This window comes from Manis pentadactyla, chromosome 3, assembly GCF_030020395.1.
Source record: "Manis pentadactyla isolate mManPen7 chromosome 3, mManPen7.hap1, whole genome shotgun sequence".
Lineage (NCBI taxonomy): Eukaryota > Metazoa > Chordata > Mammalia > Pholidota > Manidae > Manis > Manis pentadactyla.
The window spans coordinates 157,063,666-157,080,988 of record NC_080021.1 but is presented as its reverse complement, the minus strand read 5'-3'; the positions used below and the strand labels follow the sequence as shown (position 1 = coordinate 157,080,988).

At 43.4% G+C, this 17,323-nt stretch overlaps 1 protein-coding gene across 1 annotated transcript; it reads right to left on the bottom strand.

Annotated features, from left to right (window-relative positions):
* Positions 1 to 292: 292 nt before the first annotated feature.
* On the bottom strand, positions 293 to 11,183 carry KCNV2 (potassium voltage-gated channel modifier subfamily V member 2). The gene is made up of 2 exons (XM_036928444.2): positions 9,750 to 11,183; positions 293 to 1,012 (listed from the first exon to the last, which is right to left on the bottom strand). The coding sequence occupies exons 1-2, from the start codon at positions 11,157 to 11,159 to the stop codon at positions 749 to 751; spliced, it is 1,674 nt and encodes a 557-aa protein (XP_036784339.2). The 5' UTR covers positions 11,160 to 11,183; the 3' UTR covers positions 293 to 748.
* Positions 11,184 to 17,323: the final 6,140 nt, after the last annotated feature.

Genomic DNA, 17,323 nt, shown 5'->3' with positions numbered 1-17,323 from the left:
TCAGCACACTGTTTCACAGGTCTAGTCTGACGCTCCCATGTTAGGTCTAACTTAGTATGGTTTAGGTTTCTCAACTTTGGGGTTATTGACATTTTGGGTCAGATAATTCTTTTTATGGGGTAATCCTGTGCAGCATCCAGGCCTCTCCCTACCACATCCCAGAAGGCCCTCTCATTCTCCCTCTTAATGGTGACTAGACTTTGCCAAATGTCCTAGGGTAGAAAGCGAGGAGATGACAAAATCTCAGTATGTCAAGAAACGCCAGTCTAGAGATGCTATGAGACATCACCCACCCAGACCATTTTAAAGGCTACCATTTATTGGGCAGTTAAAAACATCTCCAATCCCCACACTCGCATTGCAAGGTAGGTCTTGTTACCTGTGCTTTACAGTTGAAGAAACGGAGGCTCAGGGAAATAAAGCAACTTCTCTAAATTATATGACCTGCCAGTCTGGGCTTCTGACTGAGGTTGGTCTAACTCCAAAGCTTCTGTAGTTCCTGCCACAACATTCCTTCTCTCAGAAAATCAGGGATTTTTTTCTTATGTAAGGATATTCTTCTCAAGTCAACTGAAGTCCAAAAATATTTATTGAAAGCCAGGAGATGCTACGAGAGAAATCTAAGATGTGCTCCTCTCACAGAGTTTTCAATATCAGTGTAATCCTAAGATTGTCAGGGAAAGGACGAAACATTGAAGTTTATGGGATTTACCAACCATAGGTCCTATGAAATATTCATTCTCTCGTCTTAGGGTGGGTTGTGAGTTGCTTCTAGCCAAACAGCCATCTTCTTCCTGGCTCTCTGCACAAAGTCCACCTTTCCCCTCTCCCTGCGTATGGCGGTGTACTCATACGCCTTGAGCTTGTTATAGTAGTCAGAGAACTTGTTGTAGAGGATAGAAATCGGCATCCCATTGAGGATAATCCCAAAAGCAATGCAGAGGAAGGCAAAAATTCTCCCCAGGTGGGTCTCCGGGTACATGTCTCCATAGCCCACAGTGGAGATGCTCACCTGTTAAGGAAGCAGAGCAGGATGGGACCATTAGTGCTGAGGGAGGAGAAGGAAGGGAGGGAACCAGGCAGGGAAGTGTCCTCGGCCGCCCCGAAGGTGCACCACGTGGGTTGTGTAACAGGTCCCCACAGAGCCAGCTGTGGGAGCTACCAGAACGTTCGCCTAGCAGGACCCATGTCATGGAAGGAACACAAGCTTTGGAGCTGAAGGATGTGGGTTTAAATCCTCACTATGGCTTATAAATTTTCTTACATACAGTATGGAGGAGAGAGACCCTACTTTACAAGGTTGTTGTGAAGAGCATATGAGGTAATGTGTAAAGTTCCCGGTACACAATGAACTCAATAAATACTGGTCTCTGCCTCCCCTCAGCTGGGGCCAGCTTTAGGGCCAGGGTTCCTGGGATAGCTTACATGATGTACATACCGGGAAGAGCTCAGGCTCAGAACCAGTGAGACCTGGGTTCCAGTCCTGACTCTGACCAGCGGAGTGACCTCAGGCACATTCAGAATCTCTAAGCCTTGGTTCCTTCATCTAAAACATGATTAATACCTAACTCAGGAGTCTCATTAGGTCTAAATAAGAATGAATATAAAGCACTTAACACAGTATTAGGCACACAAAAGGCATAAAGCAACCACCTCCCTTGTCCTCTCATCTTTAAAATGGAGACACTTATACCACTTCTCAGGGTTATTGTGTAGTTCAAATGAGATATTTTACGTGAAGGTGTTTTGATTACAAATGTCTGGAGAAAGATACTCTCATTACTTTTAAAGAGACTTTTTTGTAAGACGTCACCCACCAAAAATATGTTCATCCTGCATGAAATTCTTCCCATCACTCTTGTCACACTGCTTTAAATTCCACTAATTAGAGATTTATTTAGGTTAACAAGCTTCTGTTTTAAAATGCAGATACCCATGGGACTAGTTATCAGTCAGCATAGCTGGAGAAAACCCAGGAAACTCTCTGGGGGCCTGTTGTTTATGCCTCATGTACTAAGACTCCCTTTGGTCCCCAGATTATTGGCTAAATTACTAGAAGCCTCATAGGCAGGGCTGTTGCTTACAGTTGAAAAATGGTGCATTGCACACCTCCAGGGGGCACTGTTTGCTTCATCAATTTGCATTTCCGCAATTTTCTGGCAAATGGCAAATGTAGTAAAACATATAACGCCACCCTGGTGACCCCTACCAAAATGGCCTTAGCTTAGAAATGTAAATTTATTATTTTTTTTATGAGCTAAGGGTTAGTTTGACCTTAGAATGAGCATGATCGATTAGAATGAAATGAAGAAAGGCATCAGCTGGGCAAATCTGGGAGAGCTCATAAGAACTGCAGCTACATCCAGCCCAACAGACAAGAACACAGCGAGCAGATTACCCTTTCTGTAAGAGAAGCTTGCCCCTCCTCTTTGGGACCGGTGACACCCCACCTCTCAGGGTTCCACCTCTGGTGAATGATCAGCTGAGGGATGGACCACCCCTTCCCACAGGATGAAAGAAAGCAAGCATCCAAGAGAGGCAGGATGGGGTAGACTAGGCTGAGGCGCCGTGGCTCTGAACCCACTTACCAGCTGTGGGAATTGGGCAAGTCCCTAAATTCACTCTGCCTCTGTTTCTACTTTTGAAATTTGGGGAGCATAACAGTGCCTACTTCATAGAGTTGTTAAGGGGATTGGAGTGCCTGGCACAGGTTGTGGGCAGTAACATTAGTTCTCATGCTTCTTAGACTGAGGGCTGTGCAAACAGGCCGCTCCCTGGCTCCTGCCAAATGTGCTGGGAGCGAGACAGGTGGGGCACACTCTGGCTCCATGGAGAACCGCCTTTTCTCTCTTCTGGGCCTCACGGTGAGGAGAGGTAGTGATAAAGTGAGACTGTGGGTTAGTTTTAAGGTATGCTTGTGTTTGTGTGTGTGTGTTTCTTATCCCTGGCCACCCCCAAAGAAACAGAGACTGAGTGAGATCTCTCTGTCCGGGTGTGTGGACCTGAGCAATAGCTTTCATAGGCCGCCAACCTCATCCCTCATACCCCGGGTGTGAATGTTTAGTCAGTTTACCTTCCCTGGAGGAGGCCTGAAAGGAGACTGGATCAGGGCTGAGTGACAGGAAGGGGTAGTTTTAGAACAGGAAGCATCCAGGAAAGGTTAAAGCAAAGACTTTGGGGTAAACCAGCCCCTGAAGGGTACAGGGTGGGGGGAGGGGCTAGTGTGAGGAGGGTACAGAGGAAGGCAAATCATTGAGATTAGTGTCAGTTTTAAACTTCTCATCAATCCCCACAGTGGCTTTGCTGCATTCCCAACCCTATTTCATTTTTTCGTTTTCTTTTTTTCTGAACTTCTGGTCAAAAGTCAAAAGCAAAGAGACTTGGCTTAAGGAAGATTAAATATTTGATGTGCATAATATGGTCTAAATATTCTTGTATATCTTGGATCTCTATTATTAGAGGAAAATCTCTTCTGGTAGAAGGCTCTCTATCACTGGCCCCAAATAATTTGTTCCAAATGCAGAGCTAATTTATTCATTGTCTGTTTTGTGGACAATTTGCCTCAACCAGTCATCTGGTTCTTGCTATGAGAGGAACTCAGGATTCCCTGGCTTTGGAGAGCTTTTTCTCCATGGTGTACAGGCCGAACCATTTCTCCCTGGATGAGCATTAAAAATGAAAGGCCCCAGACTGACCCATATGACCTCACAGAATGTGTTCTCTCATTAGCAGGAGTTGAGTTTGGAAATGTGACCAAAATATCTGCAATCCATCTTAATGGCTGACTCAGCCACTCTGTAAACTGGAAACTTACCCTTCTGTTGAAAACTTACTTATTTTCTCTAGCCTTTGGGTCTCAAAAGCCAGAATGTAACCTTCCTCCAGCAGCTCACACACTAATCAGCAAATCCTGGCCTGCTCAACATAATGAGGAGGACAAACATCCACTTTTTTCTGAAACTTTAGGATGACTATACTTGAATTTCCCCTTCAACAAGGAATGTTTGTTTTCCTTCAGAATGAGCTAGGCATAGATTACATCTTGGTGCCCAGTGATCTGTGCCTTTAGGAATTATCCCAGGGAATAAAACTGATCTTTTGAAAAAAATTAACACCCCTTCTGTGCCCCCAAAGAGTTTGACTAATTAGCAAAAACTAATGTTTTCTGGCCAAAATTAGAACGTACCTCAATGCATGTTGTCAGTTAAAGGATTTAGCTTCAAAGGCTATTCTTAGCCTACCCATGCTGTTTTTGCTATGAATATTTTAGGAATTCCTCTTTTGGATTATACTCTGCACGGAAGATTCAGTGGCACGACCGTGAAACAAGTGGTCCCATTTGCCTTAAGGGTTAACTCTAGGTGCCAGTCTTAAACTCAAGGGTCTTGACTATTTAAAAATATTTAATTTATCCTCAAAAAGGTAAAGATTCAGCACCAAACAAAGAAGCAATGTCACAGGCTCTGAAGATAATTCCTCAGTGGAATTCAGAGAATGTTTTGATCAGTGGAAGCACTGTTAGGCTGAGGCCCTGGGTGACCACCTCAAGGAGAACAACCAGTGCCCCCTGTATATTAAAGCTCTGGCACATTTGTAAACTGTACAATAAGGAGGAGACGTACACAAGCTAAGGCAAATTTGGGGTCTAACACTACACAATAATGACAATGTCCTCTGCATCCTCAGCTTACCTGTTACTTCTCCCTGCCCTCCACAGTTCTATCATGTCCCACTCAAGGCACACTGGCCAACAGGAGTACAGTTTAAAGAGAGAAAAGGGTCACCCCCAAACCAAGAGTCCACAAGATCAAAGGTCATAGGAGTGCCTCACTGCCTTTGTCCCACTTACAACTGCTATGCTGTTTCTGAAGGAGCTAGGACAGCTTTAATGCCTTCTGTGCCAGGCATTTATCCATTGTCTCTCACACCCTTCTGTACTCTTATCTGTAATTCTGCTGCTGGGAGTCTGCAAGCCACCTTTCCCAGATTCCCTTGCCCGTTGTCTTCTGGTTATGTCCAGCCAATGAGAGACACTGTTGGGACATTGGAAGGTGGGATGAGGTGATTGGGGTCTCTGTCCCTGCTTCTGGCTTCTGTCATCACCCTCCAATAACAGCAGAGAGCTATGGCATAGGCATCTTTCAGCACACCGGACACCAACCTCATGGTATCATCTTAGGGTCCCTGTGAGAGCTACACAGTGACTCCTTGGTACTCCTAGGTCCCAGTAACTCTACCTTTTCTGATTCAGTTCAAGGGTCCTTCTCAATTTAAGGGCCAACAGTAACCATTCTTTGGGTTATCTCAGCTTCGCCTTTTTGCTCTTCCAGCCTTCTAACACCTAGGTGTCCATATCCCTGTATCAAGTTCCTTCTGTTTAAAATATCTACTTTTTTTTTTCTTGTTTTCCTGACTGTATGTTGACTGATTTACCTTCCAAATGGGTCTTCCCAAAGCAAGAAATCAATCAATGAAAAATAAAACTAAATCCAGTGATCCTCTAAGTGCCACCTATTTGCAAGAAAATGATAACATACTTTAAGAAAACAAAGACAGGAGCAAGATCTCTGGGGGCACAATTATCTGATGCCTCAAGTAGAGATAAATTTTTTATTTGGAGAGTTTTTGTTAGGTTTTGAAGGAATGAGTTCACAACATAGCTTTGTTTGGTTTCCACAGCTTAAAGTTGCTCTGGAAATCTCAGAAGGAAATGGTCTTTTGTACAGTCCAATTGCCCTTTCCTACTTAGAAACAAAGTGACACATCGACCGATGCTTACAGCCTCATCACACAGCTCATGTGCATTTCTCACACCCAGGCAACCCGAAGAGCCCCAGCATGGCTGCATGGCTCCAGGCATGGAGCTGTTTATCTGAACACTCAAAAGCTGTCCCAAGGTACAACAGTTGGCCATTTTATGTCTTACAGTTGCTCTCTATTCTCTAGGAGAGAAGGAATTGTTTTTGTCTTATTTTCACCAAGATGAATCTGGAAGCAAAGGTTATACTTCCATGTGATAAAGACTATCAACTAGACAGATACGATAGCTTCTATTTGTTGTGGGTGTACTACAGGCTAGCATTTTACATATGGTTCCTATTACATGAGTGCTTACAAGTAGCCTCCGTTTGACATATGCGTAGGATGTGTCTCTTACATCCTAATGCATGAACTTTGTAGACAAGAGTTCCCATGAGGGATGTGTATTGCAGCTGTAGGAGAATACACAATAATGAAAATTACTGTAGTCCTCTTAAAATCCTGAGTTGAATTATAGAGAAAGGTTATAGGATCTTGGCATAGACAGAGGAAGATTATTAAAAGCAAGTCAGATTTTGGGGGTTGTCTGTAAGAACTGAAAACACATGGAAGAGTGGCTTAGAGAATCTGCCTCTAACATTGGTGAATACACCACAAGGAACAAAGGACGAGAGTGGTGCAGGGAAATATCAGTCCTATTTTTCATTACCTCACCTTTCTTTTTTCAGCGTGAGTGTATGTTTTCTGATGTGTGTAATTTATTTGAGAGTAATATCTTACTGCCATGAAATGATAGTATTAGTGGGCCTAATTCTTCATATTTTCCTGTCTCCAAACTCTTTGCCATAGAGCTTTGCAGTGCTTTCCTCCAGTGGGCTAACCTACTCTACTTGTTGACTCTGAGTTTGGCCTTGTGACTCGCTTTGGCCCATGGGTTGAGCAAAGGACATGGAGAGAAGCTTGGACAGTGCTTGCATGACTGGGCTTGCTTTCTTTATCTCTTGCCCTTTGCCACAGCCATGGATATATGCCTGCTGGAGGATGAAGAACAGGAGGCCTAGTCTCCCCCTTACTCCAGCTGTCAGCCAGCTGACCATCAGACTGGTGAGTAACTACTACCAGCCCAAATGGGAAGAACCTTCTAGTTGAAACCAGCCTAAATTGCTGACTTGCAAACTCATGAGCCAAATAAATCCTTGACATTTTCAGCCATTGAGTTTTGGGGGAGTGTGTGGTACATTATTATTATGCAACAAATAACTTATAATTTATGAATAACTACACATTTATCATGGATGTATAGTCAAATTTTTTTATATTATGAGAAGTATGATCAGTAAAATGCTTGGGAGACCAACAGATCAGTTTCCTTTAGGATTCTACTTCTCAGGTTCTCATGTCTGTTAAGCCATGTGTTTCTTCTCATTGTTCAAATTTTAGCTTAATATCATCCAAGTAGGCTTCTCTGACCATCCCATGTAAGGTAGATGCAGCCACCAAGGTTATCTCTATCCTATTATCCTGTTCAAGACATACCAGTATCTGAAATTTTTATATTCTCCATTAGAAAATAAGCTCCATGAGGGAAAGAATGTCGCCATTTTGGTATCCCCAGGATTTACAATGCTACTTGGCACAGTGCAGGTGCTCAAAAAATTCTTGCTCAATGAATGAAAAACTGGGTTTTTGTGGATTACAAATGTTTTGTATCTTTATACTTAGATCTACATAAGGAAATAGCATTCTGTCTGCATTATTTTGACAGTGTTCTTTTCTCTTTGTTCTATTGAGAACATAGACCCTTAGTATATAATATGCAATGTCATTAGAAATATAGAGAAGAAATGGGGTATCGGCCCTAGGGAATAGAGCAGTTCTCAAATGTTCAAGGGGAATTGTTCCTGTCGTTTTCATAAATTAGGTTAGAAACAAATACAAGTTATCAGTCTTTAATTCACAGTGATATTTACTAGTATAAATCTCAGAGAATAAAATGGATGAAGGCCACTGATAAAAGTTAATGTTGGTAAATGGTAAAGGTTGAAATGTGCAAATTTTGGCCTGTGAAAATAGTGCCTGATAGAGATAATGGCCACAGAAGAAAACTCATATGGGTAAAGCAATAATCGGTAAGGTTTGTAAAATTGAATGGTGATTCCATTTTACTGTAAAATTTATGGAAAACACTGATTTTGAATAAAATAATTTTAGTATAAAAAGGGATCATTTTGAAATTTTAAATGTCAGTGTGTATTAAACAGATCAAGAAACTAAATGGGATCAATAGGCATTCACTTTGGGAAATTTTTCAAAAAGAAAAATCTATGATTAGCAGTGGAATTCTTATCACAATCTTTAGATTAATATGCAAATGTAAAAAAGTCATTTTGTGGTTTAAAAACAGTATCCACAAGTCCATGAGGTCCAGCCAATGTATGCTAGCCTTCTAAGGTCACGTGACTCTAACACTTGGTATTACATCACCAGCATGAGGATTTGCGCTTTTCCTTTCATGCTCTACTTACCTCCAAAGTAAATGTCATTTGCTGGGGACAAATCATCCTCCATCAGCTCCAACTGTACGCAGTTTATCTACTATGGGGATGACCTTTTGACATCTGGAGTGTGATCGGAGGAGCAGCATTTGGCTAGCTACTCAGAGGAACCCAACATTGTATTGTCCCTGAAGAAAACTCACAAATCCTGTTATGCATGCAATTGCTCCACTTTTCAGGGAAGGAAGACTCATTGAATTGCCGAGCTGTGTATCCTCCCCTTTTAGAGACTAAGAAACTAAGGACAAGGAGTAAGGGGGTGAGGTTGCATAGTTAATTATTTAGGGTCACATTTAATTATTAGCAGATCTGGGACTAGAAACTAAATCCTCCATCCCACTATACTGTGTTGTTAGCAACCTTGGGTTGGTTCGCCTCAGAAGTTCACATCGGACTGGGGGTTCTAACATGCCCAATATTAACGTTAAAAATATCTCTTTAACATGGGAAAAAGTGCTTATGTTTGCTTACTGTCTTTAAAGGCATTACAATAAGCTGCTTAAGAAAAAAGACCCAAGGAAGCCATATGCCCAGTTTTTTCCTATGCACATATGTCAGCTTATTCATTGGCCTGGAAAGACCCAGTCAGAGATTCAGAGATTTTCTAGGGATTTAGTCGAGCAGACCAGAGATACAGATATTTGAGTAAATAGCACAAATCATTATAAAAAGGCAAATACCAAAGAAAACAATGACAACAGTAACTAATTAACTGTGCAAATTGGGCAAAGCATGCAGAACCAGAGCTTAACAGACGTGGAGAGGGCATGGATTTCAGCCCTCTGCCACCTTTAGCTGTGTGTTTATGCTCAAACCCTCTGCTCCTCAATTCCTCTAGCCATTAAAGTGGGGCAATGACACCAGCTCCTGAAAGAATTCCAGTGACATTGGCTCAAGTTTCAGTTTTAGATGCTTTTTTCCACACTCTGATCTAGAACCAGTGTGATTGCAGTTAGGGTTGACACTGTTCAGCCAAGTCTGACTTCCTCCCCTGGGTAACAGTCAATTTGTCCTTTTTTAAAAAATAGTGATCACCCCACTGCACAGGGTTGTGTGCTGAAATGAGATAAACCACTTAGGCCAATATGTGTTCAATATGTGGTCAATAACGACGACCAAGCTCCCACATAACTTGAACAGTGAATTAAATCCTGCCAATCCTTAACACCAGTCAAGGGTTTGAAGAATACATCTAGATTTGGAAATTCCTAGGATCAAGTCAAATTCAGTTACTTACTGAACTATGTCTTTCTAACCTTCTGACACCCAGCCCCGGTTTTGTTAGCTGGAGGCAGCCTAGGATGGAGAGAGCAGTGGCCATTAAGCAAGGCAGGGAGCAAAGCGGGGTAGGCAGCTGATAACCCAGGAAAGGGAGGATCAGTCTCTGCCAGGCTGGGGAAGAGGGTGAGAAAGCCCAGGGGCTGTGCTGCTCACCGCGGCCCACCACCAGGAGTGGGGAATGCTGGTGAAGTTGGTGCTGGGCATGTCATGCTCCACGGAGTGAACAGCTGCAGAGAAGGCGAAGATGCCCATGGTGATGAAGAGCAGCAGGCACCCCACCTGTTCGGAGCACTGGCACAGCGTGAAGCCGAAGGCACGCAGGCCTGTGGAGTGGCGCGCCAGCTTGAGGATGCGGAATATGCGCATGAGGCGCATGAGGCGCAACACCTGGCCCACCTTGCCCACGTGGCCCACGGCCTCCAGGTCGTGCTCGTGTGGCGAGCCCTTGCTGTGCTGCTGGTCCTCACCCATGAGGCACTCGAGCAGCAGCTGCAGGTAGAATGGCAGGATGGCCACCAGGTCCACCAGGTTGAGTGCGCTGCGCACGAAGTGCCGCAGGTTAGGCGTGGAGGCGAGGCGCAGCAGGAACTCAAGCGTGAAGAAGGCGATGCACAGCATCTCTACATGCTCCAGGATGCGCCGTGGGTCGTCGCCCCCCGCGCCCTGCTCAGCCTGCTGCTGCATCTCCTCCACTGTGTTGAGCACCAGCGCCACGACAGAGATGAGCACAAAGAGGCTGGAGGCCACCCCCATGGCCTTGGCGGCCACGGAGGAGAAGGGCTTCTCCATGAGGTTCCAGAGGCGGTGCCGCAGAGGCCCGTAGAAACGCATGTCGTGGAAGAGCTCCTTGGCCGCCTCCACCTGCGCCTGGGCACGCAGCTCGTGCTGGATCTTGAGCTGCTCGCTTAGCTCGTCGCGCCGCTCCTCGAAGCAGATGCGGCAGCAGCGTGGCGTGTACTTGAGCCGCACGCCCCAGTAGCCCAGCTCCTCCAGGAAGTTGCGCGGGCACAGCTCGTTGCGCACCAGCAGCACCCCTGACACGTAGAAGTTGTAGATGAGCTGGAAAACCGCAGGGTCGCGGTCGAAGAAGTATTCGTCCGTCTGCTCCTCGTAGTCGTCGCAGAGGCCCAGCTGGCGGCTGCGGCTGGCGGAGGTGGCCAGGCGGCCCAGGCGCGTCTTGGGGTGGCAGGCCAGCTCGCAGTAGTCCAGGCGGTAGCTGTGGCCGCCCACGTTCACGTTCAGCGTGGATGACGTGGCAGGTGGGTCGGAGCTGCTCTCAGGCTGTGTGGTGGTGGCCTCCGGCTGCTGGTCCTCCTCAGCTGGGTGGTCCTTCCACTCCTCCTCCTCCTCCTCCTCCTCCCCGCCATCCTCGTCCTCGTCGATATAGTAATTATAGCTGCCCTCGGTCCACGGCGGGATGCTGGCCTGGGAGGCAGACCAGGCGCCCACCGAGCACACGCTCCTGCGGTGCTGGCTGCCCGCCGCCTGGGGTGCGTCCTCACTCTCTGCGGTGTTCCAGGGCTTGCAGCTCTGAGACCACCTCTTCTGGCTCTGCCTCAGCATGGCTGTGCGGAGTGGCCCGCTTGCTTTTCCTTCCCGGCTGTGGTGGGGTCCCTGGCCTGCTGTGGCCTTGGGAGGCAGATCAGTACCCTGCACGGTCTGGAGGAGACCAGCCTGGACCAGCAGACCCAGCAGCCCAGGCCGTGCCCCCAGAGCAGCCCCTCTTCAGGCCCTGCACAGCCCACCCAGCCTGTGGAGTCTGAGCACACCTGCAGATGGCTGTGGTCCGCTCTAAGCTTGCTGACAGGAACAAAGCAAGTGTTAGGAGGGATTTAGAGCCTCTTAGCCCATTTCCTCCCCTTCTCCCTCTACTACGTGACCTAGAGAATGATTATGTGGTCCTAAATCTGTAGACAATCAGAAGGTGGTGGAGATTATTGCTAATAAGATGTTGGCTAACTCTTACACTTGCCCTTAGGAAATGTTCAGTGTACCTGTGCTGAATGAAATCAACTGAATTAGCTATAGAACATGGATGCCTGTGTCTTAACTGCTGAAATTGCTGCCTCTGCCCTAGGTAAACCCACCATTAACAGGGACCGAAACAGCTTAAAGTGGACTAGTTTTCCTCTCAGCCTAGCTCTTTTATCAAGTATATAGTCTTAAATGATCTCCTTCCCATCCATTCACATAATAGCATTTTCTTCACATGGATTCTCCCTAGCACTGCATTGAAGTCCAGTCTGATCTTTAAGTCAGTCTCAGTTTCCATCTCTCTTTGTCTCTGTTTTTCTCTGCCTGTCTCTCCCTTCTCTTAAAGGGTAAGGATGTGTGTCCAGATGGAATTCCACAGCTGGAGGGTAGGCTTGCTTAGACCCTCTTTGTAAAGGCACCCAGACTTCCTTCCAAAGAAAGGGTCTTCATCACTGTGCAAGACATCACTTTTTAAAAATTGAAGTATCGTTGATATACAATCTTATGAAGGGTTCACATGAACAACAGCAATGTGGTCACTACATTCACCCATATCACCAAGTCCCCTTCCCCTCCATTGATGTCACTATCAGCATAGTAAGATGCTATAGAGTCACTACTTGTCTTCTCTGTGCTGTACTGCCTTCCCCGTGACCTGCCTATATTGTGACTGTGAATTATAGTGCTCCTTAATCCCCTTTTCCTCCCTCCCCATCCACCCTCTCCACCCCCTCCCCTTTGGTAACTGCTAGTCCCTTCTTGGAGGCTGTGAGTCTGCTGCTGTTTTGTTCCTTCAGTTTTGCTCTGTTGTTACACTCCACAAATGAGTGAAGTCATTTGGTACTTGTCTTTCTCTGCCTGGCTTATTTCACTGAGCATAATATCCTTTAGCTCCATCCAAGACATCACTTTTTTTTTTTGACTCTTAGATGCTAGAGGTGAAAACTCAATAGAGACCTTCATATTCTCAAGTTGCTCATGGTTTTATAGGTGATATAAATATGTAAGCACAAAGGAGTGAGTAAAAAACACAGGGGTAGCAGAGAAAGAAAGAGAAAGGGATTTGTTTTGAGCAGGGTTTTTTAATTCAGTGTATTTTGAATAGCTAGTACATGTTTATGACAAACATTCAAAAGGTACAAAGTTGCATTACAGTAGAAAATTTATCTCTCTCTCCCAACCAAAATTTTCAGTTATTGGGTGTGCTTCAGAGGAGGCACCCACTGTTAGTACTTTCTGATTATCCTCCCAGAGAGATTCTAAACATAACCAGGCAAATACCTATCTCCATCTAACATCTGAATAGCTATTATTAACACAAATTATAGTGCATTGTACACTATGCTTTTATATACATATATGCTAGAGGAGTTTTCATATCTGAACATAAATATCTGCCTCATTTTGAAAACAGCCACCTGGTGGTCCAATAGTGATGGAAATTCAGGTTGTTTTCTGTTTGCCCTTATGAACAGTGGTGTGCTGAAGAGCCTTAGGCATACATTTCTTTACACATGAACAAGCTGTATGAGGGGTTGCAAAGCAACCTGACCAAATAGGACAGACTCCTAGGGAGGAGGCTGAAAATGATATCTTCTTGCCATGATTAGTGTTATATAAAATAATGTTTTATCTGATAGGAATATGTGGGCCTTATTTGGATCCTGATTCAAACAAAAAAAAAACTTAAAACATTCTTGAGACAATTACAGATCTCATTTGATGAGATTCAGAAACTCATGAATGCTTTTAGTTGTGATAATTGCCTCGTAGTGTTAAAAGAAAGGTTCGATATCTTTTAGAGACATACTGAAATGTTTGTGGATGGAATGATATGATGTTTGGGATTTGCTTTATGATAATATGAGAGAGAAAGTGGGTGAGAGTAGTGTTGAAACAGGATGGGCTATGAGTCAGTAATTGTTGAACTGAGTGGTGGACACGTAGAGGTTCATTATACTATCCTACTATGTGTTTGAATTTCTCCATACTATAAGATTTTTAAAAAAAGAAGATAAGCCAAGGATAAATTGTTAGAGGTGGAATTGCCAGGTCAAAGACTGCACATTTGAAATTTTCATTGAAATGCCAAGTTTCTCTCATAAATATTTTACCAATTTACAATTCCCCATCATACTTCTTGGGCTCTGCCTATTTTATAGGTGAAAAGTAATGTGTGGGTTAATTTTAACTTATATTTCTCTTATGCTGAATGTAATTGAACAGCTTTTTGTGTGGCTAGTTGTTTTTTTCTTCTTTCCATTGAGTTGTTGGTATTTTTTTTACTAATTGGTAGGAGAGCTTTATGTATTATGACAAAAGCCCTTTGCAATAATGGACTGCAAATAATTATTTTTCAGAGTTTGGTGAGATTTGTCCCAGTTAAAAAACATTTCTTGGTACTATGTTTTATTAGGAAAGTCCTCATCTTCTTACACATTTATTTCTCACACTCAAGGATTTGGTCCACTGGGGACTGGTTTTGATTTAAAGGTGAAATGGGACCCAACTTCATTTTCCAGGTTTTTATCTATGTAGATGTCTCAACACATTAATTGAATAATACACCTTTTTGTCCCCAATTTGTAGCTCTATCTTTATCATGTAGTTCAGTTTTTTTATACTGCAAAATTGCTGGGACAGATAACAGTTGCTACAGGGTCTGTACCTGTTAGTATAACATTCACTGATACTGTTTAATTTCCAAAAGGCCTCAACCCTTCCAGTTAGGATAAAGTCACTAACCAGGCCTGTCCTTTAACTGCTTGAACGTATTTTTAGTGTGCTCCTGTTGGCGTACTGTTTTAATGTTGTTTCTCTAGCTACATACTTAACTGTTTTCCAATTCCATCTCTTCTTTGTATTGTGCGAATACTGTCAACAATAGTTTTCACGTGTTACATAAATTCACTTTTTTTCTTCGAATCAATTACTTATGAGAAGTAAAATTACTATTTTCATATTTTTAATTTCCTCTCTTTTCACTGCAATCCTAAACTACTTCTTACATAAACTTTCAACACTTTCTTGGGGTTTGTAACAAAAAACAATAGAGTTAGTAACGTTTGTGAGACATCTCAAACCTAAGCCCAACCACTGCAGCCATGCCGTAGATGAGGAACAGTGCCATGACGGACCACACTTAACTGTCTCTTACACCCCACATGCATCTGCTGGTGTGAGCCTGTTGCTTAGATTTTGCTCTTAGGTTTTGCTTGGCCTTTACAATTGCAAAGGCAATGGTAGATGAGCATCTGTACAAGGAACTATTTTCTAACACAGAGAACTGCCCCACAGTGGGATGGCTTTGTATAGTGGTAGCGATGAGTGCTTTCTCCCTGAATGGGTGTGAGAATGCAGAGGGAGACCTCCGTGGGTGGAAAGTCGGGTTGGCGGATCTTCAAGTGTACTTCTGCCTTGAAATGACTAGAATGCTAAGTCTTTGCCTGATTATTCCTTTGTCTTGAATTTCCTTCTGCCTTTCTTCTCTCTAAATCCTTATTCTTCAAAAGTCAGTGCACACATCCCCCTCCTCTTTCACTGACCCTTCTCTGGGTGTTCTCTGTGTTTCTCCAGCATGGGTTAGCTGTCCCTTCTTAGTGTTCTCACTTAGGGCAGCACACACCACCATCTTAGAATACGAGGCACTTACTTTAAACAGAGAGAGTGGGCTAAATACTTGTGGCAGACTACCTCAAAAGTAACCCATAAAGTAAATAGTGAACCCATAAAGAAGCACATGTGAGAGGGGCTGAATTCAGCCTCAGCTGTTAGGAGAAAGAGTGTCCTAAATACAAGAGAAAGCAGGAACTGCACATGGGAAAAATTTTCATTGTAAAAGCTATGTAAGTGCTTTGTGGAAAAATAGAGTAGAATACTAATAATACAATAATAATAGTAAATGCCTAAATACTGTACTGTGTTAATGCTTACAACAACCTCTCATGTAGGTGCTATTCTTCTTTTACAGCTGAGGAAACTGAGACACAGAGCAGTTAAGTGGTTTGACCAGGGTTGCACAGAAAGTAAACGGTGGAGCTGAGTTTTGCTCTGGGCTAACCAGCATTCTATAAAATAGCATAACATAAAAACCACCTACCATCTTACCATCCAAAGACACTCACTATTAATATTTTAACCTGCATTCTTCCATTTAATTATACACACACACACATTTACATGGCTGTGGTCATATTGGATATAAAAACTACCTTTTTTACTCCACATTTTCACATAAGCATTTTTGATATTAATAAAATACTTTGTAGTCATTCTATTCGATGGCTACAAAATATTCCATATTGTGGATGTGCTGAACCAAATCTCTTTTGTTGAAATAAATATTTTTCAACAAATTGAAAACAAAAACATATAACTGAACCGAATCTCTTTTGTTGAAATAAATATTTTTCAATATCCTGCTGTTATAAGTAATGATGTGATACAAATCTTTTATGTTTGAAAGGATTTTGTTTTTGTGTTTTTGTATTCTGGGTTATTTCTGAGGTAGTTTTGCCACGTGTATTTAGGCCATTCTCTCTAGCTTGGAGCCATCACACGTGCGGTTCCTGTTGTCCCTTGTATTTAGGACACTCTCCACCACCCAGTTGCCTTCTCTTCCTCTGGCCACTCCTTGCTCATCATTCATGGATGGCACGCTAACTCCTCTCGCCCTGTCCTTGAGCACAGCCTTCCCTAACAGCTGAGGCTGAATCCAGCCCCTCTCACATGCGCTTCTCTAACAGCTTTACTTTGCCTATCATAGCACTTCTTACAAACATCTGCCTGTAGTAAACAAGACGAGACTTGTTCCAGAAGGCTGGATGGTGTCTGCTTTGTTCCCCAGTTTATCCCCAGGATCTAGCCCAGTGTCTGGAATATAGCACGCACTCAAACAATGCTAGCTGAAAGGTTGACATAGTCAATGCATTTTGCCAATCTGCTTTCCAATTTGCCTCACTTTACACTCTTACCAATAAAATATGAGAGTGTCTCCTCTCAGTAGCTTAGCTAGAATATCATTACTATTACTGTTTTTTGCCAATTGAGAGGTAAAAATGGCACTACATTTTTGTTTTAACTAACTCTGTATTAATTATTCACTTCTATACTCCCCAACAGCCTCTGAAGTCTTCAAGGGTAAACAAAAAATCTCGTCTCTGTGGCCCTGGAACCAAGTAGAGTGTCCAGCAGGAAGCAGATTAAAAAATATATATATATTGAAAGGATATGCAAGATCTCTCTTTGTTAGCTCTTACAACTGCATGGAAATCTATAATTATCTCAATGATAAAAAAGTTAACAAGTATTTATTGCTCTGTCCTGACATAGTCCCAAGCCCTACTTTGAACGGAAAAGAAACTAGCGATCTTTGTGGAACAGCGGTGGGGAGTCCCACCTGCTTTGCTTTGGTGGCAGAGAGAGCTAGGCAGAATGGTACAATAGAAAGAACACTGACACTGAAAGAGACCAGGTTTTGCATTCTGGTTTCAAAGCTGAGAAAATTCCTGTCAGTTTTCTCATCTGTAAAAAATGGGTTGCTGGAGGATTTCTTATTAATATAAAAAAAGGGAATATGCCGCTCTACTTTAGCTTCAATTGGTCTGCCTCTGTCCAAGTCCTGACATATACTAACCATCAAAAGGTAGTCATCTCTCCCTCGTCCAGCTACCTCCTTCCCTGATTCCTGATTACACACAAATATATTCATTTTTAGTACCCATAGAGTCTCTCAGTGCAGAGATAATTACCAT

What these genes read in the sequence shown, in the direction of transcription:
- KCNV2 (XM_036928444.2), bottom strand. Translation starts at nt 11,159, where the DNA reads ATGCTGAGGCAGAGCCAGAAGAGGTGGTCTCAGAGCTGCAAGCCCTGG. An exon ending in ACTCCTGGTGGTGGGCCGCG is followed by an intron (nt 1,013 to 9,749) that starts GTGAGCAGCACA and finishes CTTCCTTAACAG; the next exon opens with GTGAGCATCTCCACTGTGGG.